A 27,455-nucleotide genomic window follows, 5' to 3' on the forward strand; every position below is an offset into this window, starting at 1 on the left:
GCCCACAAAGGGAGCACTGGATGTAGTAAATAATTCCAGTGGATACACGTGAAGTGTTGCTTCACTTGAAAGGATTGTTTGTGGCCCCAAATTGTGGTGAGGGAGGAGGTGTGGGTACAGGGGAAGGTGCCAGGGAAGGGCGGGGGGTGGGGGGGGGGGGTTGGTGTGCTGTTAACCTTAATGAACTCATCCTCAATTTATTTTTGTAAAGCAATAAATTTGCATCCTCTGCATTTTACACCAGCAAAGTTTAAGCAAAACTTTTACTATAATTTTTTTAATGCTTTTACATTTGGACATAGAATCTTCCAGTCCACTAGCCTGTGCCAACAAAAAACCCAATTCACCAACAAACCCCTATCTTTTGAAAGATGGTGGAAACCGGAGCATCCAGAGGGCATGCACACAGACATGGGGAGAGTGTACAAACTCCTTACAGACATGGCTGGACTACAGCAGATGAGTGGAATGTGAAGCCTCTTTTAAACTGCCTGGGACTCAGGTGCAATTACTGGGGCAAAGGTGCTGGAAGCTCCTTTTAAATTGCAGGGGGATCGACCCATTAAATTGCGAACCTGGCAATTTAAGGGGGATCCCCCCCCCCCCCTGCAATGATGCTTCACGTACTCACCAGAGGTCCTGCTGGATGTTCAGATGCTGGCGGCCCGGTGATGTATACACGCAAGCACTAACGTCACCAGAATCAGCGGGTTGCCCATTTTCAGTTTCAAATTGTCTGTGGACGTGACCTAGGTAACTGGGTTTCTTGAATACCTCTGATGTAGGTCAGGGACCCAGTTGGATTCCAACAGGTTAACCCCATTTTACACTGCAATTTGAAAGGGCCTATTGAGATAAAATGTAAATCGGACTCTTTGCACCTTGCCCGAATAAACCACTTTCAGGTGGAATCACCGGGAGAATGCGGCTCCGGAGCCAGCTGCAGGTGTGTGCGAAGCGACATTCAGGTGGCAGCGCTGAAGCTGCTGTTCTGGCACCTGAAAGGTCCACAGCAGGGAGAGGTGCCGCGGAGCAAACCCCGGGTCCTGTTGACTGTGGCCATAGTCCCGCCCACTTTCAGGTGCCATGGGGGAGCACTCGGAAGCGGAGAATACACCTATCCGAGAAGGGTTGGGTCAGGATTCTCCGCTTTCAGGTGGCCTCCCATGAGCTGCATTTGGGTATTTTGGGCAGCTTTATGTTGGAGTATTCTGGCCACCTGAAAGCGGCTTTAAGCCGCCTATAAAATTCTCTGCACACAAATAGGAATCATTATAAGAACATTTTTTTCTTGCACTATGGTAACTGGAGATATTTATCTATCTTTTATCTCTTTCTGTAGTGATTTAAGGTATTCTGTTCTAGATTTTCTTAATAAAATGTGTCCGGCCGCAGCAAATGAGAATTTCGGTGAATATGTGCGTCATTCAATGTATATGACAATGAATTCATTATAATAAAAGCACACCGAAGTGGGGAACTCAGCCGGTCTTGCTGCGTCCATAGGAGGCAAAGATGTATTACCGACATTTTGGGCCCAAGCCCATCCTCAAGGAATCCTATGGATGCTGCGAGACCGGCTGAGTTCCTCCAGCATTTGTTTTCACATCGAATCACCACGTCTGCAGACTCTCTCGGCTCACAGAAATCCGTCTGCTTCTCTCTCACTCCACAAATACCTAAATTGAAATGGTTCGTGGTGTGACAAGATGGTCCGAGTCACACCAGAGACTGCGGACACTGGAACCTGGAGCGACAAACAATCGGCAGGACCAGCAGCGAGAAACGGTCGGACCCCTTCATCGAGACTTGATGGAGATGGTCCGAGTTGTTGAATTGACACAAAGTGACAACCACCAGCCATCACTTCGAGGTGGGGGATAATATTTTGTGGGTGGCTCAGATTGTGCAGACTCCATGTAAGTCGTCTGTTTTATTTTTCTAAATCTTGTGTAAAATACTTCTGTAGCTTTTCAATTGGAAAAGAAAGGTAATGAAATCACCCTCCCAAATATTAGTGCAGTTATATGACAGCCATCTGATATATAAGTTTTCTTCTGTTGATTCAGAGGCATTAATCAGATTTTCAACTTTTCATTATTGCAAGGTGATACAAGATAAAATGTTTGGGGCCACAGAAAGCATCAACAGCATCGATAGTGAAATGCAAAAATATTTTTTAATGGAAAAAAAAAGACAATACAGGCAAATAAACTAAAAGCTTGAACCAAAATATCAGTCATCTGAGGAAGGTGATGCAGAAAGGGAGACACTGAATTCTGGGGGTCGGCCCTGAAATAGAGCGAGAGATTAAGTTGGAGGGGTAAAACACACTGGAGGAACTCAGCCAGGCTCGCAGGGTCCACACAAGCGTCACTGAGGTTTCGGGCTTGAGGAATGCGGCGGAGCTGCAGATGCTGGAGTTCGATCCAACACAAAACGATGGGAAGACCCGTCCAATTCGGGAAAGGGCGGAAAGAAACTTCGCAGATGTCCCAGGGAGGCTCGTTGGGAGCGGACGCGAACCTCCCCAACGGCCGGTTAAAAGGGGGACTGTAGCGCAAGTGCACACGGGTGGCAGGACCTGCAGCATCTGTTGGAAGCCAAGGGTCCCCTTTTGGTTGCCTTCTCTTCCCTCTGGCTGCTGCGTGACCCGCCGAGTTTCTCCAGCACATGAGAGTGTATTGCACGACCACCCCCCCCCCCCCCCCCCCTTGAGTTCATGGGGTTTTCTCTCCCAACCAGAAAAGGTGGGGGGGTAGGTGGGGGGGTAGGTGGGGGGGGGGGGGGGGTTAACGACGGGACCTCGCCACAAAAAAAAGGGAAGAATCGCTGAACCCCACTTATTTTCTGTTGGCTGGGCGATGGGATGGGGCGGATTGTCCAAGATTCCGGCCACGCGTTCTCTCCCTTTGTTCTGAAGTTCCAGAACTATTTTGTGACTCCGGGAAGGAACTTTCAGCGTGATTGAAGATCCCGGCGTCGCAAATGTCTCTTTGGTGCGGAATTTTATTCGTGGTGACGGCAAGCTTCTCGCTGAACGCCCTGTACCACGACCTGTTCAGCGGTCGGCCGCTGGGCACCGCAATCCCAACGCGATTGTTGGGTTCGCTCCAACAGCCCGTGAGAAACGGGGCCATGCCCGGGGAGTTTCGCATGGAGTTCATCAGTCCCGCAATGTTCAACCTCCACCATCCGTTCACCGCCCTTCTGCCCGTTAAACAAGCATTGGACGTTCAGATTGGAGTAAGTGTCCGGGTTGCCTGAGGTCAAATCTAAAAGTCGAGAGGAATCACCTCGAACAGCCCTGGAGTTGTTGGTGGGCTGAATGAAGGGACCTCTGGATTGTCCCTCCCTGTTTTGAATTAGTTTTAATACTAAGTTAGGCAGGGAACTTCCATTTGGGCAAGGGAAAGGTGATATTTCCAAGTCAAGATGACATTGGAAGGAAATATGGGTCCTTTCCTTATCCACCATCACAGGTTAACACATCCAGGTTCCTTCCAGGGAACGCAAACAACTGGCTTGTATTTAATAATGTGTGTGGGAGAAACCTTGTGATCTGTTCATTTATTTCATTGCTCTTCAGGAGACTATCCCGGGGCCATATTATCTTCTGCAAATAAGAATACATCATAAGGACCAGCTGAATCTCCTCTGGCATTCTTTTACCCTGGAGCTGATCCTACACTTGGGGTTCACTTCTCCACCCAGTCTGAACATTCCCTCTTCAGTCAGTGTCCAAAATTCGGCATTGTAATCTAGTCAATCTAGACTAGCCCTTTGGCTCCCCTGTTCCAGTGTTCTAGTGTGAAGAAATAGTCCATGGCCTTGTCAATGGCTTTCAGAATCTTGTAGGTCCTGGTGAGATTTCGATCAAAAAATGAAATTTCATGTTTTTCATTGGCTGCAAAATATTTTGTGGGTGGCTCAGATTGTGCAGACTCCGTGTAAGTCCTCTGTTTTATTTTTCTAAATCTTGTGTAAAATACTTCTGTAGCTTTTCAATTGGAAAAGAAAGGTAATGAAATCACCCTCCCAAATATTAGTGCAGTTATAAGATAGCCATCTGATATATAAGTTTTCTTCTGTTGATTCAGAGGCATTAATCATATTTTCAACTTTTCATTATTGCAAGGTGAAACAAGATAAAATGTTAACAGAAACAGTTTTGAAGCCTTGTGTAGAAACTGAGATGACCGTTATGGAGACTGGACTTATGGTCATAGAAACTGGACGATCAGTTATGGAAAGTATTAAGATTAATCCAATTCAGAGTGAAGATAATGAAGAGGATGTGAGTATACCAATTCAAAGGTTTGCAATCTTCATCATGTGTTACTGATGTTCTATTTTATCTCACTTTGCCACATCTTTCGTTTGCTATATCCAGCTAAATCTTAGGAAGCCCAAGCCCATCAGCAACTCTTTTCTTCACCCATTGACTTCATCCATCTCTCTGTATATTGCTTTTCCCTTTACACCAAGGGTGACTGAACTTGCTTAATGTAAGAGATAACTTCAGATGTTTGAGAGCTGCAAGACATGAAAAAAATTACATACATGTTTTTACTCTTACATGCACATTTTGTTACAAAAAATGTTATAGAAATATTATGAAATACATGTACATCATATTTATTCATGTATGTAGTTTTTAAACTGCTGTTTTGTATTAGTTTTAATACTAAAAAAATACACATCCTGTATACACTTGTGTAATAGATACATTTTGTGAACCAATTATTAGGGTTGACCATTACACACCTAGTACTTTTGACCTTGGTAAGTGTCTGCATTCCTTGTGTTCATGACCAGGTGGCAAGTCCACATTTGGGGTTTCAGGAGCTCAGATTGGTGTGTGGCTGGGTCCAGGCGGCATCTGCGTTTGGGGCATCTGGAGCTCCAGTGTGCAGATGGCCGGGACCCAGACTAGAGTTCATAGTTGGGGTGTTGGGAGCTCGGATGGGAAGGTGGGTGGCTGGGACCTGGTGGTAAGTCTGAGTTTGCTGTTTTAGGAACTTGGATGGGTGGGTAGCTGGGGCCTAAGTGAGCATCCCTAGTTTGGGCATTGGGAGCTCGGATGGGAGGGAGGCCTGTGCCTAGGCGAGAGTTCACAGTTGAGGTGTTGGGAACTCTGGAGAGCAGGGTGACTGAGACTAGGTGAGAGTCCCCAGTTACACCAGCCGGACACCTAGGCGAGAGTGTCAGGAGCAACAGTGGATGGGCGACCTGGGCTTGAGACAGCAATCGGTGTGTCGGGAGCTCTGGAAGGTGGGTGGCCAGGGCTTGGGTAAGAGAGAGAGGTTGGGAGCTTCAGAGGCTGGGCGGCCGGCCTGGGTCTAGGCAAGAGTCTGCGGCTGGGTTGTGTCACTCTGAAGAAGTAGATATCAATGACTCCTGTTCCCAACGAGTCCTGTTTTCTCTAATCTGTCATTCCAGTTATCTTCAGCTTCCCATGACCAATTCCTCCTTCCACACTTACTCAATAATAATTTGTCCAACACAGTTTATTATAGAAAAGACTGCCTAAGTTGCGAAAATTACTATCTTTTTAAATGAAGAATGGATGCAGAAAAGATAGGGAGAGGACTGATTGAGAAGTGCTGTTTCCCTCAATATCTCTACTTCCCCCTCTTCAACAAATGCCCTCATTCCCATTTGCTCCACTGTTACATCTCATCTCTGAACCTCATCCACTCCAATCCCTTTGAAAACATCCAGCTAAATGTTGGGAAGCCTAATCCCATCAGCAACTCCTTTCTTCACCCATTGACTTCATTCTGCTCTCTGGAAGTTGTCAAAGTCCTCGGGCATAAATTTGTGCATTAGTGAAATCTCCTGTTCCCTGCACTGTCTCATTTTGCCTTGATTCTGCTCAACTGATACAGAACCCCTGATCCATGTCTTTGCTGCTTTCCATGTCAATATTGTCTACCTTCTGTCTCTTAATATCTTCCAAATCTCTGGTGTGAGACCCTAATTAAAACCAGATCTGCTTTCACCTTTATTTAAAAAAAAAGTTGTTTGTAGTCATTGCGCTCCCCAATTTTAAAATTCTCATTCCTAATTTTGAATTCCTCCTTATTCTCTATATCTCAACTTTTTCACCTACTTTGATCCTCCATTGATCGAATTATGAATTTTTGCTCATTGCTGAGTTTAATTGCAATACTTTTGGCAGCCATATGTTGGGTTGCCGAAGCCATCTCCATCTCTCCATCTCTCTTATCCTCTGTGAAACTTATTTCTTTGATCAACCAGCTTCCTGAACCTCTCCTCAATGTTATTTGCAACCACCCACCCAATTCTCAATCTTAACAAGTACTCTCTTCATCTAATCAGTTCTATTTATCTCTTTGATACTTTATTTGTTTATCACATTTGACAAAGAAAAACTTTGTCTTGGCTGATATGTATTGGAAGTAAAATTGGCACTGCCTTTTTTTCAATTGAAGTAACTAGAAGTAGATGACTAGTGAATGTTAATATTCGCCTATTTTTAAAAGATCGTAAAATGGAAGGAAGACCCATATTCTCATCTTACTTCTGCTGACCACATGACAGTCTGTCTCTCCCTCTCAAACACCTTTCTTTCTGATCCAAGCCTTATCTCATATTCAGAATCAGAATTCTTTTTGTCATGAACAAGTCACAAAATTTGTTGTTCTGCGGCAACATCACTCTGCAAATATTCATACAAAACCACCTTACAACAATAAATTTTAAAAATTGTGCATGAAAAGTAAGGCAGGGAATTTTCTTCAATGGTCATTCAGGAATCTGATGGCAGCGGGGAAGAAGCCACTGAGTGCTCATCTTTAGGTTCCTGTACCTTTTTCCACATGGGTAGCAGAGTGAAGAGGGCATGGCCTGGGTGATGGGAGTCCTTGAGGATAGAGAGGTTGCTTTCTTAAGACACCACCTCTTGTAGTTTTCCTTGATGGAGTAAAGTTTGGTGCCTGTGATGTTGCAGACTGAATTAACAACCCTCTACAGGGTTTTTCTTGTCCTGAGCATTGGCACCTCTGTACCAAACAGTGATGCAACCAGCCAGATGCTCGCCACAGTACACCTGTAGAAGTTTACAAGAGTCTTTGGTGACATACCGAATCTCCTCAAACATCTCACAAAGTATAGCCACTGGCGAGCCTTCTTCATGATTGCATCAACATGGAGGATCCAGGACAGATCCTCGGAGATGTTGGCTCCACAGGAATTTGAAGTTCTTGACCCTCTCCACTACTGAGCCCTCGATGAGGACTGGTTCATGTTCTCCTGAAGTCCACAATCAACTCCTTGGTTTTGTTAACGTTGAGTGCAAATGATGTATTTTCTAAAGCATTTAGTGAGCAAGGCAACAGTCAGTGAGCATTTGGAATACTATAATTTTTACCCAATTCACACCAAGGAAATATACTCACAAACAGTATTTATGAGAATTTCTCAACATAGATTTTACCTCTGTAACACTTGTGAAATTTTAATATTATTTGAAGAATAGACATGAGGCAGGAAGTATGAGAAGGTGAAACAAAACATTCCAACAGCACAACTGACCAAATTTGCTCCTAAGAAAATAGGAATGGTTTACATTCTCAGATTATATAATCCAAATTCATCTCACATTGACAAGCTTTGGACAAAATGTTAAGGGAAAATCTTGAGGCCTTAATTTAAAAAAAAGCTCTGTACAATGTAAAGGGAGACATCAGTCTGATGTTTAGTTCCATTGTTACTACTTGAACAACCTTATCTGGGCTGACACTTTGTGCAGTGCGAGTGGAGGGATTGCTGCACTGATGAAGGCATCATCTTTCATATGCAATATTAAGCCATTCTAATCTCTTAGATGGATGTAAAATATCCCGCTGGGATCTTTGTTTCAGCAACACCGTGTCAGCTTAAAACGTGTTTGGCCCATAAAAATGCAAATTTCCAGTGTTCTGCTGACAATCTGAACGTTTAAATATAATAATTATTTTGAGGTTCTCATTTGCTCTTTAATAAGTTACTTACATTCACTTGTTAAGAAGCTAGTAATTGGAAATTTGACTGAAGAGCTTTTTTCTATTACTGTTTCACGGTTTATTGAAACAATCATCAAATTGTCTGATTTTCCCATAGCAGCCGTTTTACTCTAGAAACCCAAGCCAAAATGAATTCAGACGCAGCGAAGTGATTATTTTGTCCATTATTCCATCTGTCCTCTCCATTTAGGTACTTGAAGACCCATACCAATTTTTCACCGTAGTTTCACCTGTATTTCTCTTTCAACTAATGTCACAAAAAAAATAGCTTATTTGTTCATTCATTAATTTCTGTGATCTTGCTATGAAAAGACTTGATTGCTGCATTTGGCTAAAGAACAACACAGAATGTTCTTCACAAGGTAATATGTTCTACATGTTCTGCTTTCGGACATTTCGAGGTGTTAATGCTCTATCTTACTAGCCCTTTTATAGAGTAAAAAAATTGTGACTGTATTCTCCGCCCACACGTTGCTGACCCTACCTTCGTAAATCCTCTGAGAGTGGCTCCAAGACGCCGACTCTGACTCTTCCCAGCGGAGGAGTGGAGCGCTCCACCTTGCTTCATAAATGTACTGCTGCTGCAAGGGCAGTCACGATGATGCCATTAGCCCACGACCCAGGACCTAGTCAAGTCGTCCAGTGCTGATTACTGAAGAAATACACAATGTTTACTTTCTGTTATGCACATGAATTAAATAGTTAATATTTCAGGAGGGGGTGTGATGAAAGAGTCCTACAGAATTTACGTGCATGTTTGCATAGGATTGAAACGGCCACTTCTCTGCTTCCAGCACTGAGCAGGGCAGAAGAATGATCACTGGCTGTCTTTATTATCCGTAATCCCACATGCAGCTGTTCCAGCTGCATGGGAGATTATTGATAATAAAATGGCCATTGCTCGCCGCATATTAATACCGGCATGTTACCCCGGCTCCGGAGGACGCACTGAGGCGGCTCTCTTCATAAAAGTGACGCTGAATCAGCCCTTTTGGGTTGTGCTATAAAAAGATAAGAGCAAATTTTTCTCCACCGATGGAGCTGACCTCAGTAAAAACATCCATTTGTAACTTCTCTCTTTGTTTCCCGGGTCATTGAGTATAGCTCAATGAAGTAAATCTAAAATGAATTCAGGGGAACTTGTTTAACAAGAGACTGTTTAGAATGCCTTGTGATGCCTTTGGTTCCTGGAAGTGTCCTTTGTTCATGCTTGAAAGTTCAGCTCTAGCAATCTGAAAAATCCCATAACCTCTTCTAAAGTTCTGGATGCCACTCAATGAAACTTAAATAGGGATTGCATCTTAGGTGCATGAAACAAACAACAAAGATCTTTCCATCGACCTGATAAATATAGTAAAACAATAGGAAGATCATTATTTTAAAGAGTCTCTATTTGTATTATTTTTATCTTTGAAGAATGGATGCAAAAAGGATCAGATCTGCCAAGATTCCAACAGAGAAGTGGTTTTGTCTAAAGAAAATTTGTTTTCTGCCAGGTGAAGAAATTCACAGACTGGACCAAGTTTTGATGACCTTTTGCTGTTCAGTGTAACTCATCTTAGATCAAGAATAGACTCTTGGAAACTTCTACAGGTGTACCGTGGAGAGTATTCTGGCTGGTTCCATCACCCTCTGATACAGAGGTGCCAACACTCAGGTCAGGGAAAAGCTCCAGAACATTGTTAATTCAGCCTGTGATATCACAGGCTCCAGTCTTCACTCCTTTGAGAACATCGACAAGAGGTGGTGTCTAAAGAAAACAACCTTATCCTCAAGGACCCCCAACCACCCAGGCCATGCCCTGTTCACTCTGCTGCCATGAGGAAAAAGATACAGAAGTCTGAAGACAAGCACTCAGCAGCACAAGGACTGATTCTTTCCCCTCGTCCATCAGATTCCTGAATGAACAATGAACCAGAGAGACTACTTTGCCTTTTTCTTGCACTGTTTTCATTTATTTTGTACGGTGGTTTATATAAATGTTTGCACTGTGATGGTGCCATAGAAAAAATGAAGTTTGTGACTTGTTCATGACAATAAATCCTGATTCTGATTCTGAGCAGTAAAGTTCCATCTGTTGTGATAATGTGCCATTGCTTCCGCTTTGGAACTCTTGACATCCATTCAGAGAATAAGGTTTTATTTCTTTCTTCTCAAGCTGTCTGACTGAAAGAGACAATTTTGTCAACTACAGATGGGTTTAAAGTTCCATGCTCATTTGACCATTTATAAATAAAATTCTTGCATTTGGGCAGTCTAAAACTCATTTCCCAAGTGTGTCCCAGAAGGTACATTTCTAGATCCTGTGGAAAATCCACTTTTGTAATTTCTTTTTAAGAATGCCCCCCAAGTCTTCCCAGAAAGATCTTACCTTAGTACATAGCCAGATGGAGTGGATAAAAGTACCAACCTGCACACCAAACCTGAAGCACATTTCTTAAATGTTTGGCTTTAATTTATGTAATTTTTGTGGTGTGAAGTACAACTGGTGCAAGAAATTGTACTGCTCTGATGAGTCCAGTCACATTGTCCAGACATAGGTCGTGCCACCACTCTTCATTGATTGTTGTACCTGTAGAGCTCGTCGAAAGAACCAAAGACTTGTTGATCCAAACCAAGGCTTTTATTAGCAAAAGACAGGAGCTCTTCACAGGTGGCCAACCAGTCCAGAATGATCCGACCTGGCTAGGGACACAACCCTTTAAAGCCCAGACAGTAGGCGTGGCTAAGCTCTCAGCCAATTGCTGTAAGCACAGTCATTACACTCTAGATACTTCCGAACCATGGGTCCTCTACCGGCATCACCTACGGCTCCTAGAATGCTTCCACCAGCGTTGTAGCCGCTCCATCCTCAACATTCATTGGAGCGACTTCATCCCTAACATCGAAGTACTTGAGATGGCAGAGACCGACAGCATCGAATCCACGCTGCTGAAGATCCAACTGCACTGGGTAGGTCACGTCTCCAGAATGGAGGACCATCGCCTTCCCAACATCGTGTTATATGGCGAGCTCTCCACTGGCCACCGAGACAGAGGTGCACCAAAGAAGAGGTACAAGGACTGCTTGTTGCCTGCCACATTGACCACCGCCAGTGGGCTGATATCGCCTCAAACCGTGCATCTTGGCGCCTCACAGTTTGGCGGGCAGCAACCTCCTTTGAAGAAGAGCGCAGAGCCCACCTCACTGACAAAAGACAAAGGAGGAAAAAACCAACACCCAACCCCAACCAACCAATTTTCCCTTGCAACCGCTGCAACCGTGTCTGCCTGTCCTGCATGGACATTACCCCTCCATAAATCTTCGTCTTCGAAGCCAAGCCAAAGAGAGATACATTGGTGATAGGTCTGTACTATCACAGTACCCAAGTCGTTATACTGTCCAAATACCAAATTTCATTCATGAAATTCACCTTGGCGGTAACCAGGAAGTGGAAAGTGGTTTCATAGAAGTCCAACTCCCAATGAAATACCACACAATGGAATGTGGAAATGCAGAGCTGCATTTCCCTGGAGAAAATCACACACAATCTAAGGAAGAAACATGACACATTCATTAAGATGTGGCCACCTTACAAAATATATTAGTACACAGATTGATTAGTTTCCTCCCCCCCCTTCAAAATAGGGGTACTGTAGCAATCCATCCCAGAATGTAAATGAACATGATCAAAGAAGTGGAATATGGTGCTGGTGATGTGTTTCTTTCACTTGTGTTTTGAGTTTCTTTACTTCCTTTTTAATTTAATTTAATTGTATTAATGTAATTTAATTGGTTGTACTTTCAGTTGTACAAAAGTGGGGGACTCAGTATGTTACATGAATGCTTAAAAAATTACATGGTTTGAATTTTACGAGTCAATGAAAATTAAAATGAAATATAAAAAAAAATAAAATCACTGCTTCCTTTCTCTTTTAGGGAGTGAAATCCAATTTGTATTCAGTAGGGAATGTCATTACCCTCAAAAAAGGATCAGATAAATCGCATTTGAGCTGCCAAATAGTATATTTTTAAAACTGGGTAACCGAATGCCCCCTAATCTATAGATGCTTTTTAATTTCTCCATTGATACTCTGGGCAGTTTACAGTTCCATATAAGTTGTCCAATATGTTTATTGAGGGTTTTTTAAAAAAGTTTGGGGTAGTGGAATGGGCAAGAATTGTAAAAGATAGTGTAACCTCGGTAATATGTTCAGTTTCAGACAGTTGATTCTGCCAATTAGAGAAATGGGCAAACTCACCCACCTATTCAGGTCCTCTTCAATTCTACTGAATAGAGGGATGTGATTATGTTTGTAGAGATCTTGCAGGTCTTTAGCTATCATTATTCTAAAAATATTTTATGCCATTCGGAAGCTACTTAGATTGGCTTGTTCGCTGGTACTCAGTGTAGTCAAAATTTGTTAGTGGAATAATTTCACTTCTATCCCAGTTTATCTTGTATCCTGAAACATCACCTTAAAATTTTAATAAAGTCGGGTGAGGGAGTTAATAGGGTCTGTTAATTTTGAAACCCTTTATTTCAGGGTCTTATCTAATTGCTTCAGCTAGGGACTCAACAATCAAGGCAAAAAGTCCTGATTTTATTTATAAATGGAACTCCAGGATTATATCCAACAGGACAGACAACCCTATTTTAAAGCATTTGATTAAAATATGGTGTGATACTTGTGGAGGTTCTGGACTGAGAAAGGGATTATCAGCAAAAACACCATTGAGAGAAAATGAACTCATACCTATGACTTTAAACAACAAAATTCTGGAGACATGGCATCATAAAGGGGTCCAACATTTGGAAGACTGCTAGGAAAAAGGAATTTTTGTTGTTTGAACAATTGAAGAGGAAATACGACTTTCCCAACAAAATCTTCTTCTGTTATCTTCAGTTAAAATCTTTTCTTAAAGCCAACCTGGGCCCTGAAATGACTTTACTGAAGTGGAGAAACTGCTTCATGAAGGAAATGTATATCAATTTATTTCAAAAATGTATTTCTTACTGATGAATGAGGGCTCAAAGCCAGGTCTGCATAAATCTAGAGTGAGATAGGAGTCAGATTTGAACATAACCATTGATGAACAGCTCTGGTCAGATTTATGTCAAGGAAGTTTCTTAGCTATATTAATGTCAGGTATAGATTGGTTCATATAAGTTCTTCCATCAACTGTACCTCACCCCCCAGAAATTACGTAAATATAAGTCTGTTTTTTGTCAGAGATGTGCTTCAAGTGTGGTAGAGAATATGGGTCCTTTTTGCACTCTATCTGGCTCTGATAGAGTGCATGGCTTTCCACGATTCGCAGTGGCACATCACAATGTGCCAACAACTACAAAAAGTTCTGCGAGGGCAGAAGAGCTAAAGGCACCGTGTTCATCTTGGCTCGCGAAGGGATGGGCCGTGATGACGATGATATAGAGGGATGTCCCCAACCCATAGAATTCTGTCCTGTACAAAGTCGCAGCTGAGCAAGTTGGGTTCTAGAGTGCAGGAAGCAGGATGACAGGATTAGGAGAATAGGAATAGGATTGCTGTTGGAGGGAATGCAATGGAAAAGGTAGAGAAAGTGCAATACATATAACCTTAGAGCAGTACAAGACCTTTGGCCCCTCTAGGTTGTACCAACTATTTTTCTTTTTTCTGCCAAGTCCAACTACATCTGTCCATATCACCACCAACTTCCACCTCACCCCGCCCCCCCCCCCCCCCCCCCATCCAATGTCAAAACTAAGCTTGCACTTATCCAATTAAGCTGGCAACTACAATGGTGAAACCCTTCTGGTACGACCTCTGTGACACCCTGGCTAAGATCACAGGAGTCACTTTCCCATTGGATTCAGAGCTTTGCTTACTGGGGAATTTCATGAAGGTTAGTAGATCGTTAACTTCCAAATTAAATTTATAGAAATTGCTTTATGGATGGCCAGAAAATGTATAGCAGTGACATTGAAATCTGACTCCCTTCTCCTCATTGATAGATGGTCTTCAGAAATAAATACTTGTATTCCTCTTGAAAAGATCATTTCTTAGAAAAAGGATATAACACCTTCCTGAACATTTGGCAGCCCTACCTAGAATATATGGGCACTTCACTGATTCCACTATAGGAATGTGATCACTTCTGGCTAACCAGAAGGCCTTTGTAAAGAACACAATATTATGGTAATACCTTGTCTCTATGTGTTTCACTGTACGGACTGGCGATGGTTTTTTTTCTTGTTCTCTTTTTTTCTTTTTCTTTGTTTATTTGGGTTTACGTAGAAAGGGTCGGGAAGTGGGGTTTTCTTGGTGTTTTGTATAATTGTTAACTATACTTAAAAATTAAAAATAAAATCTTATTTTTAAAAAAGTTGTCTGACAAATGGGATTGTTAAGTTAACTTGTAAATCGAGTTTAGAATTAAATGATGGTGATGAAAGGGTAGTGTGCTGGTGCACCAGTCTGTGCTTTCAAGCATGTTTCAATTCACACATAAAGGGACTTCTCTACAATACCTAAATTTGTGTTATTGCAGGACACCATGCTGTGCTATTTGAAGTGATGGTTTTAATGTGAGAAATACAACCACCAATTTGATGAAAAATCCCACAAGCAGGAATTGAAGTAATGTGTTCTTCATGTTTTATCTCATGCTCTTGTGTTCAGTGGCTATTAGTTTATTAAAGCAGAGCTATATAGAGCCAGATGCTGCACTGCATGGCATTCCGCGATTCGCAGTGGCACATCACAATGTGCCAACAACTACAGAAAGTTCTGCGAGGGCAGAAGAGCTAAAGGCACCGTGTTCATCTTGGCTCGCGAAGGGATGGGCCGTGATGACGATGATACAGAGGGATATCCCCCAACCCATGGAATTCCGTCCTGTACAAAGTTGCAGCTGAGCAAGTTGGGTTCTAGAGTGCAGGAAGCAGGATGACAGGATTAGGAGAATAGGAACAGGATTGCTGTTGGAGGGAATGCAATGGAAAAAGTAGAGAAAGTGTAATACATATAACCTTAGAGCAGTACAAGACCTTTGGCCCCTCTAGGTTGTGCCAAACTATTTTTCTTTTTTCTGCCAAGTCTTACTACATCTGTCCATATCACCACCAACTTCCACCCCGCCCCCCCCATCCAAGTACCTGTCAATGTCAAAACTGAGCTTGCACTTATCCAATTCAGCTGGCAACTAGTTCCATGCTCCCACCCCATGCATGGATCCCCCCCTCATGCTTCTTTTAAATGTTTCCCCTTTCACCTTTAACCCATGTCCTATAGTGTTAATCTCACCTCACCTCAGTAGAGAAAGCCTGCTTGCATTTACGTTATCTATACCCATCATAATTTTGTACACCTCTATCAAATCAGTCTTTTGAATGAGTAGAAAAAAAGATAGGAAAATACAGAAATCTATTAAGCAGGCAATTGAAGGAGTAGAGTAGGGAGAGGGGTGGGAGAGGGGAATGGATGGCATTGAATTGTTTATTTGTCACATGTACTGAACTACAGTAAGAAGCTATCCAGGCAAACAGACTTGTCGTCGTTGTAGCCTTCCATCGAGGTTGAGGATGATGGACCTCATTCCGTTGATCTATCTATGGGCTCTCAAGTGACGTCTAAGTCCAATCTTGGCTTTGAAAGATCTTCCCCATTCAGGACAGGTTGTTCTAGATGGCAAATCGGGCTTTGGTTTTTGCTGCTTCTCTTTCCATTTATTTCTCTTTCCTTCTAGTTCTTCACATCTGTTGGCTTCGAAAGTTACTGTTCCTTCTCGGATGATGGTTTGTCAGAGTTTCATGTATTTGGGATTGGTTTCCCAATGATTGATGTTGATACTACATTTCTTCATGTTGACTTTTAAAGCTCCTTTAAATCTTTTCTATTGTCCATCTCTTTTACGTTTGCCTTCAGTGGGAGTAAAAGATTTGTTTCGGCAGACATTCACCTTCCATCCGAACAACATGACCATTCCATCTTAGTTGGTTCTTAATGACATAGGCTTCAATGCATATTCTTTTTGCTTCAATTAGCACACTGACATTAGTTCTTCTATCTTTCCAGCTGATATTTAAGATGCTTCAAAGACAGCATGATGGAACTTTACAAATGCCTTCAGATGTTGTTGGTTTGTTGTCCAAGTTTCCGATGCATGCAGAGGTGTTGGGGTAACCACTGCTTTGTATGCTAGCATTTTAGTGTCCATTTTAATGTCATGACCATAAAAGACTCTTAATCGGAGATGTCCAAAACCTATTCCAGTGCATTTAAGATGATGTTGATCTCATCAGTAATGTAGATATTGGAAGAGAGGAGACTTCCAAGATACAAAAAGTGGTCCACATTGTTTGCTAAGTTGAATTGATGGTTCTATCAGATTTGTCTCAGTTGGTGATGGTTGGTAGATGATTTGAATTGGAATTGATAGTAAGTCCAAGTTTCGTGTGTGCAGTCAAAATCTGTTGTAGGTGCTATTCTGAGAAATTTACAACACTGTTGTCATCTGTGATTTGGAACTCAATGAGGGAACTCATGGATGTCTTGTTTTTGGACTTGAGATGGGGAAGATTGAAAAGTCTGCCATCAGTTCTGTAGACAATTTCAATTCCTGGGGGGTAGATCATCCTTGATAATGTGGATGATTACTGCAGTAAAGAGGATGAATAAAGTTGGGGCGATCATACATCCCAGTTTTACTCCAGATTTGACTTGAAAAGGCTCACTGCTACTGTGGCTGACCATGACTATGGCAAACATACCATTGTGGAGGAGTCTCAGGATTCAATTGTACTTTTCATGTCATCCTTAGGTGGATAGGTAATCTCATAGGAGTTCCCTAGATACCGAGTCAAAGGTCAATGAATCCCATATATAAAGGTTGAAGTTATTCGTGACATTTTACTTGCAGTTGTTGCATTGTGAAGATCGTGTTGATTGCTCCATGTGATGGTCTAAAATCGGCTTGTGTCTCCAAAAGGATCTTCTCGGCTAAAGGCTTGAGCTGGTTATTCATTATGCGGGTGAGGATCTTTCCTGCTGTTGCTAACAGGGAAATTCCACGATAGTTTCCACATTCGGATCGATCACCTTTCCTTTTGTAGATTGTAACGATTGCTGAGTCTCTAAAGTCTGCTGATACATCTTCATTTATCCACACCTTGATGAGAAGTTGATGCAGCAGGAAGTGCAATATAACAAATAAACAAATAGACAAGTAAGTGTCAGGAGTCATTAAATATTGCAGTGTATGTAGAAAGTGCAAATACATAGTGCATGGAATAGAGAGAAGTGTAGCTGCAAAAGACAGTTCAAGGACATCATCTTTCACCTATGTGAGAATCATTCAAGAGTCTGATAAAATTGGGAAAGACTCTAATAGGTTGTGGACCTGGGGATGGGAGCCTTGACAACAGTAGCAATGAAGTGTTGGGAGTTAACACCTATAAAACAACCTGTAAAACCACAAGCACCTTGAAAACAGCAGTGAGGCAGGCAAGTCAGTTCCCTTTAATTCAGAAGCAGCTCTCAATCCCCAAGTAAAGGCACGTCTGCAAGTCTCGTGAGCCAGGAACATTTCGCACAAAGGATGCCAAAAGGTGGCTCACCTGCACCAAGTGCAAACAAGATGTCAATATATTAAAAAAATTGCTGCAGTTAATGTTAAACCAAAATGAAGCAAGTTGGATTCTGTGAAATGTGACAAATTCAACTTCCTTCTTAAATTGCTTCTCACCTCATTGTTACCAATTCATGATGACACTTTCAAAAAAAACTGTGATCAGCATATGGAAAATACTTCATTAAGGCAAGAAATTTAAATAATTCTACTGGATTTCTGGTTGAATCTCACAATAAACCTGCACTGTTTTAAATGTAAGAAAAATAGAGGGGGGGGGGGTGAGATTGATATGGAGTAATTGATGTATGTTTGGAAAATATGACTTGCCTGGCACTACCAAAGTCCCAAATATGCTGGGTATTGGAGTTTTAATGTAATTCAGGTGGCAAATGGAAACATGGCCTTTATTAAAAAGGAAATGGAGTAAAACATTTGTAAGCTTGACGACAATTGTGGAGAGCATCAATGAGACTATCCTGCATTGTCCTAGTCTCCAAGAAATGAAACAGTTCAGGGAAGGTTCACCTGGTTAATTTTTTTTCAAGTGAAGAAGTTATTTGATGAGCAGAGCTTGAATAGACTGAACCTATTATTACTACTGGAGTCTGGAAGAATAAGAAGAAATTCCTGAAACATATAGATTCTGCATACATGCAACAAGTTGGATGCTGAGAGGATAGTTTCCCTCTTGGGCTTTTAGATTGGGGCATGGTTTCAGTAAAAGGGGTCACCCATTCAAGATAGAGATGAGGAGTTTCTCTTCTGAATCTTGTAAAACTTTGGAATTCATGCAGACATGATCATTGAATATATCCGAGGCTGCAGATGTCCTAATGTGGTGTAAAGCTATGAGTATCAGAGAGGATAGTGAAGCTGAACCTAATATCAGATCAAAAAGTCCCTGATGAATGGCAGAATGGGTCCAAGGAGCGAGTGTTTCACTCTTGCTCCTCAATCTTGTATTTTTGCACGGATCCACTGAGCACAGGAACATCAATGGAATCAATTAGTTTTGAAAGTTATCATTCTTTTCCATCCTGTGAATTTATGGTCTTCCCCATAAAAATATCCTTGAATCAAGCTGTAGTTTAAGGCTTGGAGAAGTAAGGGCCATTTTCATTTTTTTTAATAATTGGATTTAAAGTTTCAAAGGAATTCATAATTTTTAGGTATGATTATTTTTCTTTTTATTTACATTTCAGATAATCATAAGAAATGAAGAGTCAGGTGAATCTTTCCCAACATGTCCTGTGAAGGTTGCTGTATCAATCAAACCAACGCACGTGAAAGAAAAACGTGAGATATCTGTGAGTGCTTTCAATTTATAGTAACATTTCATACTGTATGTAATGTGACATTGGTGTTTTTCCATAAATAGCAAGCAAAATTATAATGGCATCCACAGGAATCTTTCTCGACGAGCCAGGATTATCTGGTGAGACAGTGAGTGGCTGATAATATATTTTAACTGATTGTAATCAGTGTTAGTATCCTAGACACAGGACAACAAGGATTTTGCTTGCTGATCACTTTTGGATGCATTTAATGGATTTTGGGCTGTTGAAAAGGAAAATCACCTTAAAATTTCCCATCACATACAATTTTTTAGCTATAACCTATTTTTGTGATTTCCTGTCAAATATTAAGTTTACTGTAAGAATATAAAACCACGGAGAGCAACATATCATTGAAAATTCATTTTCTGTATTCGCACTTGGACGTCTTCCCTGTTGATCTTGACGCAGTCGATGACGAACTCGGTGAAAGGTTTCACCGTGACATTGCGACCATGGAAAAGCGATATCAGGGCAACTGCAATCCATCAGTTATGGCCAACTGTTGTTGGACATTGACACAAGAAGCATCAGATGATGAGTACAAACAAAAATTTTTAGGTGTGTTGAATGTGTCAGCATTTTAAATTCAATAAAAGTTAATTTAATGTTTCTGCATCTTCCTATGTGACACAGCAAATCTGAAATTATCTCTGTGTTAATCTTAAAGTTGTCTATCATAATCCCCAATATGTTTTCAGGAAGCAAACCTTTTGAAAAGATTGTTATCCAGTGTGATCCGTCATACTTGTCATGGTAGAATAATAAATAGTTCAGGTGCTGGTGTTAGAGTTCTGTGTTGTGTATTGGCCTATGTGTTGTGTGGTTTTGTGTTGAAAAGTGACAGTTTGCCTTTGAGAGCCAAGGTGAAGGTGGACTGCTGAGAGAGTGGGAGATGGACTGAGCATGTGCAGAAAATTATCTAAAAATTTCTGGACTTGGACGATAAACCACCACTGGGGGGTGTTGTGGAGTGGAAGGAGGCCCAGAGCATGAGTCGTGGTCTGGAGGACAGTTTAGTATGTTGGAATTTCAAAAAGGGATGAACATTCTGAAGTCAGCCAGAAGGAACTGGACCAAGCCATTGGTTCCTCTCTCTGCAAGCAACACAAGAAGACAACTTCGAATTTTGTGCTCTCTCTCTCTCTCTCTCTCTCTCTCTCTCTCTCTCTCTCTCTCTCTCTCTCTCTCTCTCTCTCTCTCTCTCTCTCTCTCAAACATCTTTTGGCTTCAGTTTATCAAACAAACTGAATTTTGTTTATGATCTTTGGTTCGGTTGAGATCGAAGTTTTGTGAGTTGCGTGTCTAAGTTTTTCTGTGGGCTGGTTGGAAATATAACTTAGACTTTAATTACATATGTTATATTTAGGCTGGGGAATTTATTAGTTTTACACTGTTATAGAGATTTGCATATTAACCAGTGGGCATTGTTATAAAAGGGGGGATTTTTAATTAAAGTTTGGTGAATTTTTTTGTTAATTAAGTAATTGTTCATCTTTACCCCTGTGCAATATGCCTTCTTTGTGGTTGCTGGTTTGATCTTATAACACTGGTCCAACATCTCTTTCCAATCCAAAATTGAAGTTTAATAAACCCAAGATGCTATTATTAGTCAATATAAAGCCAGCTGAACATAGCCTGCTTCCATCTAATATTACATCTAATATCAGTCTTGCTTTGTGTGGATGGACAAAGGGCTGTTGTCCAGAAGTGTCTGAATCAGAAGCCTCCATGTGGAATAAAGCATCAAGAGAAAATCTTAAAAAAAAACTAGAAATGGTATAACCTGGGTTGTAAAGGCATTGTTGTGTATTTCAGGAACGAGGTTTAAAAATAGAAAACTGCTTCCCATTTAATTGTAGAGGAAGGAGCCAGTTGTATAACGTGTTCCACAACTTCATACCCAAATACCAATACCAGCACATCAGCTGTTGGCACTTGAACCAATGTCTTATTATCCAAGTTCCAGGTTTGAATGGTGACCCAGGATGGAACTCTTTAGTTACAATTTCCTGCTTCTGATGCATTCAGAGACATTCCCCCCCCCCCTCCCCCACTATCCAATACACCCTGTATACAAAAGGCGATGCCACACTATGATGAATTAATAGCGGCAGCAATGCAGAATTATAAATGTCCATGACATCAGGAGCCAGTGCTGGGATGGGTGCACTTTGAGTAAAATAAGATCAGATGGAAGCAGATGAAACAAATGATGGGAGACTATTGGCTCTGTCCTTTGAAGGTACTTGGAATTGTACTTGATTTAGTGGGAAAATATAAGATTTAGGGATGCCTTTGTGATAGTGACGTGGAATGAGCTGCTATGAGCAAAGCACTATCAAGGCACTCCACTGGATTAATATTAGCTCCCAACTTCACCAGACGTTTATGTGTACTTCAGAGAACATTTACTTTTTGCAATTTTAAACTTTGATTTCTTTTTCTTCTTATTATTTATTTGGTTGTTATTTTCCTTGATTTTTTTTGCCAATTGCTTGACGTGGCTGGCTGCTTGAATTCTGGATAATAGCTTTTACTGTAGTGTTTAAAAGGGATTTGCATTGTAACTTGAATGGGAAAGAAGCAGCAGGGCATGGGCCTTGTGCAGGCAAATGAGGTCAGCGTGGATGGGATTCATAGTCAATTTCCATGCTGGACAGCTCTGTAACACAATGACTCTAGCAGTGACCCAGTTCTTAAAATTCTGAGTGGCGTAGATTATGAATGCAGTGATGAATGCCATCAGCAAGAGATGGACTCAACACCAATAAGATATAAATGAAGTTTCTTTTCAGGAATAGAGTCATGGTACAAGCAACAGGAGAGTTTGAGTGAATTCATCTCAAAATTTGCTGGAGAGAACGGAATATCCATAAAGCGAAAAAAATTTCCATTCAGAAGTTTGGATTTTCTCAGTTACCGCATCAGCGACAGAGTGACGATTAAGTGCAATGCAGAAGCAAAATGTAAGGTAGACGTACTTTCATATCCGAAGAGGAAATAGCAGGCTTTGTATCAAATTTAAATTTAGACATACAGCATGGTCACAGGCCCTTCCAACCCACGAGTTCGTGCAGCCCAATGAACCTGCAGCCGTTTTGAAGGGTGAGAGAAAACCGGAGCGCACAGAGGAAACCCTCACAGACACTGGGAGAACATACAAACACTTTAAAAACAGTGGTGGATTCAAACCCCGCTCCTGGTCACTGGTGCTGCAATAGCATTGTGCTAACCATGCCATGCCTTGCTCTTTTGATTTTTCACATTGGCATATTAATGGAAAGAGTGAATCACAAATCTTGCTAGGTGCTGAAGCTTCTGTCACAAATGGTTAACCAGGCTGCAGCCTGAATGATCAAGCTTATTCCAGAGTGCTTCAGGTCTGCATGGATAATATCTGTTGTCTATCCATGTGGTGCAAACTGTGGATTAAGGTTTGGTTACCAAAGAAATTTCATTTTCTTGAACTTCATTGTTTACGCCTCTAAGGATGCAAATTCCAAATTAAATGTTATTTTGTTTTTATATTGTCGAATTTTCCTGTTGAGTAACAGTACTCTTCCTATATCTGGCACCAACTATCAATGTGCCATAGAATTAATTGGATGTATCCTAGCCGAGTTCACAACCCACTTCAGTTCCATTCTTTGGAGAAACATTCTTGTATTTGTGCATTATCTGAACATTTCCTTCCCAGCTTTCTGCTTCAGGCTTATCTTGTCTGTAAACTTCAATAATGTCTCTTTGCAAAGTGTTTCCTTGAAATAAAGCATTTATTAAGCAGATTTATCTACCAGATTCGAAGTAAGAAAATATTAAGCATTAAACAAACAGATTTAAAATTATTATTTGCATATTCAATTATTTTTCTTGGAACTGTTAATTGTCTTTTCAGTATTCAGTAATAAATGAGACATGAAACCTAACTGGCCTTCCTTGATTAAATGCATTTTTAAATCAAATAAAAATATAATACTTATGCAATTTGTGTGAAATTGACATAAAATTCTTCCTGCATTTATTATGTAAATTACTCTGCTTCTTTTCTATTGAATATAAGATAGCCATTGGGAAGGAAATATTTCTTTTTCAATCCTCATAATAACATTAGATATATTATGATCACTTATTTATGGTTGGAAAAAGTAACACTAATTAATTACTAATTCATCAATTTCTTGCAGTAATAAGTCATAGAAGTATTTTAAAATATGAAATACAATATTGTTTTATATCTTTTTAAAACTAATTAATATTGGCTTCAGTCTTTTGCCTGTGATGGTCATGTTTGTTTTCTGATTATTTGTGTTTTAAAATATTGTCTTGAGATTAAACTTTCAGCACTGATAGAAAGTATGATCCATTAATTGCAGTGCCTATTTGTAAATAATGTACATGCTTTCCTTTGTTTTTTTTTGTTACTGCGGAGAGTGGAATGCAGATAGAATGTCATAACATCACACATTTCCTTTGGAGTTATGACACTGCCCATAGCAAATCAATTAGGTATGATTAAAACAGTGATTTTCAAACATTTTCTTTCCACTCACATACCATCATAAGTAATCCCTTACTAATCACAGAGCACCTTTAGCACAGGGAATACTTAGCGGTATGTGAGTGGAAAGAAAAAGTTTGAAAACCATTTGTTAAGGTAAGGAGTAAGAGGGGTTCTGAATAAGATGTTTTTTTACCCAGTGGGTAATTGGAATCTGGAATGCACTGTTTGAGTAGATGGTGGAGTCAGGTACTCTCACAATACTGAAGGTGTACAGTAAAACTCCTGGTATCCGGTACCGACAAGGATTGGTAGATGCCGGAGAAGCAAGTTTTCCGGTAGCTTGATACTCATTCGTTAAATGGCTAACTAATAATCCTGCATTAAGAATAATCAGTTTAAAAGACAAAAGTACTATACAGTATTTACACTGAACAAACCTCACTTGGATGAATATATCAACCTTAAAGAATTTTACTTTATTTTCAGTCACATTCTTTGAAAATTTTTAACTGTCTCTGTATCTGTAGGGTCCTCCCTGTGATAGTACAGATTCTATCACCAATGTGTGGTGTCGGGTGACTGTGATTGGCTGAGAGTGTAGCCACACCTACTGGCAGGTCTTAAACGTTTGCTCCTAGCCAGACCAGGTCATTCTGGACTGGTCGACCTACTTGTGATATGCTCCAGTCTTTTAGTTAATAAAAGCCTTGGTTTGGATCAATAAATCTTTGGTTCTTTCGATGTGCACTACACTCCCCTTCCACGGAGCCACCAAAATACAAATAATAACATTACAGATAATTAATCCCCCTTCACCCAAGTTTACAGATAAAGCCTTACTCATATACTTAATATTATATTCATAAAGATAAAAACGCTTACTAAGCAGGGATAAGGAGAATCACCCAATAGTGAGCAGCTTCAACAAACTTGAAAACTTCAACTAAAAAAAAAACCAGTTCTTCATCCTGGGCAATGCCAGTTTTATTCAAACAGCTGCCATGAGCAAAGCATGACTAAAGCATTCCGCTGGCTGGACATTTGCTCCCATCTTCACCAAAGATTTATGTGTTACCTCAGAGAACATTAATTTTGCAATTTTAAACATATATTTAAATTGTATTTATTCTTATTTATTTTATATAAAATTATTTATTTTCCTCAATCTTTTTGGCCTGTTGCTTGAGGTTGCTGGTTGCTTGAATTCCAGATAACAGGGGTTTCTAAGCAAGACTTAGAAGGATATGGACTGTTAGGTAAAAACATCATGAGCTGGGAATGTAGAAGGAGTCACCCAGTGCTGGGCCGTAACAAGATGCAGTTGTGTCCTTGTACTCTCAAGATAAGAGTGGGGATGACAAATTGATGTGCAGGAAACTAGCAGAGAAGGATAGCAACAGTTTATTCATTGGACAATGTCATGGTATGATAATTTACTAAGTACGTATCCTAAGGTATATAAAAAACACCACTTGCTGATAACGGCAGAATGCGCCTTCTCCAACTAACACTGTTAGTTGCAAGTGTTACAATCCGGCAATAAAGAACAAAGAACCTTGATTTCGACTCAGTCTGGTGTTTGACTCACTCATTCATGAACAAAGCAGACCTAACAGGACTGACTGCTGGTAAGCAGGATTGGATAAGATGAGTACTTAATGGTTAGTGTAGATTGGTTAGTGGGTCTGTTTCTGTAAAATATTTTGCTTCCTCGTCATTGTAAAATTTCCAAAACCCTTTCGTAGGAGTGACATCAAACTAAATTTGACAAGAAAACACAAAAGGATAAATGACCAATAGCCTTGACAAAGACTATTGTAGTTTTAACTTGAGTCTTAAATTACGAGAAACATTTAGAGAGAAAATTCCAGAACATAACAACTTGGAAATTGAAGATAACATCACTAGGCATAGAGCAATAAGAATCTTAGCAATTCAAAAGCTCATTGGAAGGCTATAAATATCTTAGAAAATAACGGGACAGACAAATCCCAGAGAAAAAATAAGCCAAACAAAACCAGAGAGAAATTTGAAAATAAAGTTCAGTTGTTTCTGGATTGGCAGACAATGTGGCTTTGCTGGTCAACTGGGACCTTATACAAATTGGAGCATCACTCATTTTCATCTCCAAACCTGGCACCATGAATAATGCGCATCATAGCTTAGGGGGATGTGCTGGAGACACAGCTGCCTGCAGTCTGACCTCAGGCATGGATAATCTGCCTTGGAGGGAAATGTGTAATGAGACTGCTCCAAATTAATTAACTAAAATCACAACAGAGATGGTTGGATAGTGGAGGTGTCATGTTGGGATTGACCAGCTGAGTACAGTAAAATTACAATAATTTTTAACTGACAATGCAGACTTTGCGATGGCTTGGCATTCCCTACCCACTCATGAAGGCTCTAATTTTTGTGTCCCCTACCCATTCACTGAGGCCCCCGTTCCATGCTCCATCTTAATTAACCAGAAGTACAGCCAACCCCCACAAAATTTTGGCCATGCCGTATTATGGGAATTTTATGGGCAAGAGGATGACAGGAGCATGGAGGACTCCATTATGCTCAAGCAAAAGGAGGCTGGAACCTATCGCCTTCACTCTGGAGATCGCACACTTCCACTTGAATGAAGTACCAGCACACAGGGCGTTTTGCTGCATGGAACAAAGCCCTGGAACATCTGGACAGTAAAAATGCATTCATCAGGATACTCTTTATCGACTACAGTTCCCTATTTAACACCATCATCCCCTCAAAACTGATCAGCAAACTCCAAGACCTGGGACACAACACCCCACTGTATAATTGGATCATGAATTTCCTCACCTCCAGACCACAATCAGTGAAAATCGGTAAGAACATCTCCTCCACAATCTCCATTTGTACCGGAGCACCACAGGGCTGTGTTCTTTTCCTAGTGCGCTACTCACTTTACACGTACGTCTGTGTGGATCAGTACGACAATAACACCATCTACAAGTTTGCCAACGATACCATGGTGGTGGGTTGTATAAAGAAAGGTGATGAGTCAGTAGGGTGATTGAAAAACTTGACTGAATGATGCACCAATAACAACCTTGCACTCAATGTCACCAAAACTAAGGAGCTGATTGTTGACTTCAGGAAGGGAAAGTCATTTTCAAATTACAACCCTCCCAGAAAGGTGTAATAACCTTTATATATGATATGCTTTCAAAATTGCATCAGGTTTCCCTCGATAAGATTAAAAGAGTATGGGAGCATGATCTACAGTTTTCCATCTCTGACGAAAATTGGGATTTGATTCTTAAATTAGTTAACACTTCTTCACCATGTGCTTAACATTCTCTTATTCAGTTCAGGTTGTACATCGGTCATACATGTTGTCTTGGGTAAACTTATACCTCTCATTTTGTTCGTTTTAGATTGGTCACAGTGTTTGAGTTACTGAAAGAAAATAGACACACACACACACCGAGAGCAGTTCAGTTTATACAAATGTTTATTACAAATTCAAAAGCTGATTTCACACTACAATATGCAAGCCCTTCCCAACTATACATTTCAACGCTTGGACTGGTCCCAACTGCCGAAGCGAGGCAACGACTGCACACTTGTAGTAGGTTGTCAGGGCGCCGGTAGCAGCTTCTCCCCTGACCGGGACGTTGGCTGGACTCCAGAAGTTCTTCTTGCTGAGAGATATTGCCACCTCTCGGAGAGTCTCAAACTTCAGCAGTGGGACCATGGCTTATATTACCCAAAAACTGCTTACCCAAGCACCTATTCCCAGTGCAGCAGAAAGATAAGCGAGCAAGCTAGCATGCTAGGCTTCTAACGAATAACATAATTTTCAGCTTATCACTTTGAATACAATGGTTTATTTTGCATCAAGGCTAGGCCTCTGACAGTCTGTGACCAAAACAAGCAAGAAGATTAAATGTTCTCGGTACACAGATGTCCTTTCGTCAGATAACAGCATCTCTGGCCCCTCAGTGGAATTTAGCTTATGTCTGCTGA

The 27,455-nt window shown here is 40.8% G+C and overlaps 1 protein-coding gene across 2 annotated transcripts in view; it reads left to right on the forward strand.

The window, feature by feature from the left end:
• The first annotated feature begins 2,956 nt into the window (after positions 1-2,956).
• LOC138741366 (uncharacterized) overlaps positions 2,957-27,455 on the forward strand; it is a 46,043-nt gene continuing 21,544 nt past the window's right edge. Inside the window, exons 1-4 of one of the 2 annotated variants that reach the window (XM_069895324.1) lie at positions 2,957-3,246; positions 4,139-4,297; positions 18,824-18,928; positions 19,367-19,489. In XM_069895324.1, coding sequence (XP_069751425.1) covers positions 2,989-3,246; positions 4,139-4,297; positions 18,824-18,928; positions 19,367-19,474 — 630 coding nt within the window. In that variant the 5' untranslated portion in view covers positions 2,957-2,988 and the 3' untranslated portion in view covers positions 19,475-19,489. Of the gene's footprint in view, positions 3,247-4,138; positions 4,298-18,823; positions 18,929-19,366; positions 19,490-27,455 lie in introns of those variants that run through there. The other variant, XM_069895323.1, reaches the window with a different exon arrangement.

The sequence above is a fragment of the Narcine bancroftii genome, chromosome 8, assembly GCF_036971445.1.
Source record: "Narcine bancroftii isolate sNarBan1 chromosome 8, sNarBan1.hap1, whole genome shotgun sequence".
Lineage (NCBI taxonomy): Eukaryota > Metazoa > Chordata > Chondrichthyes > Torpediniformes > Narcinidae > Narcine > Narcine bancroftii.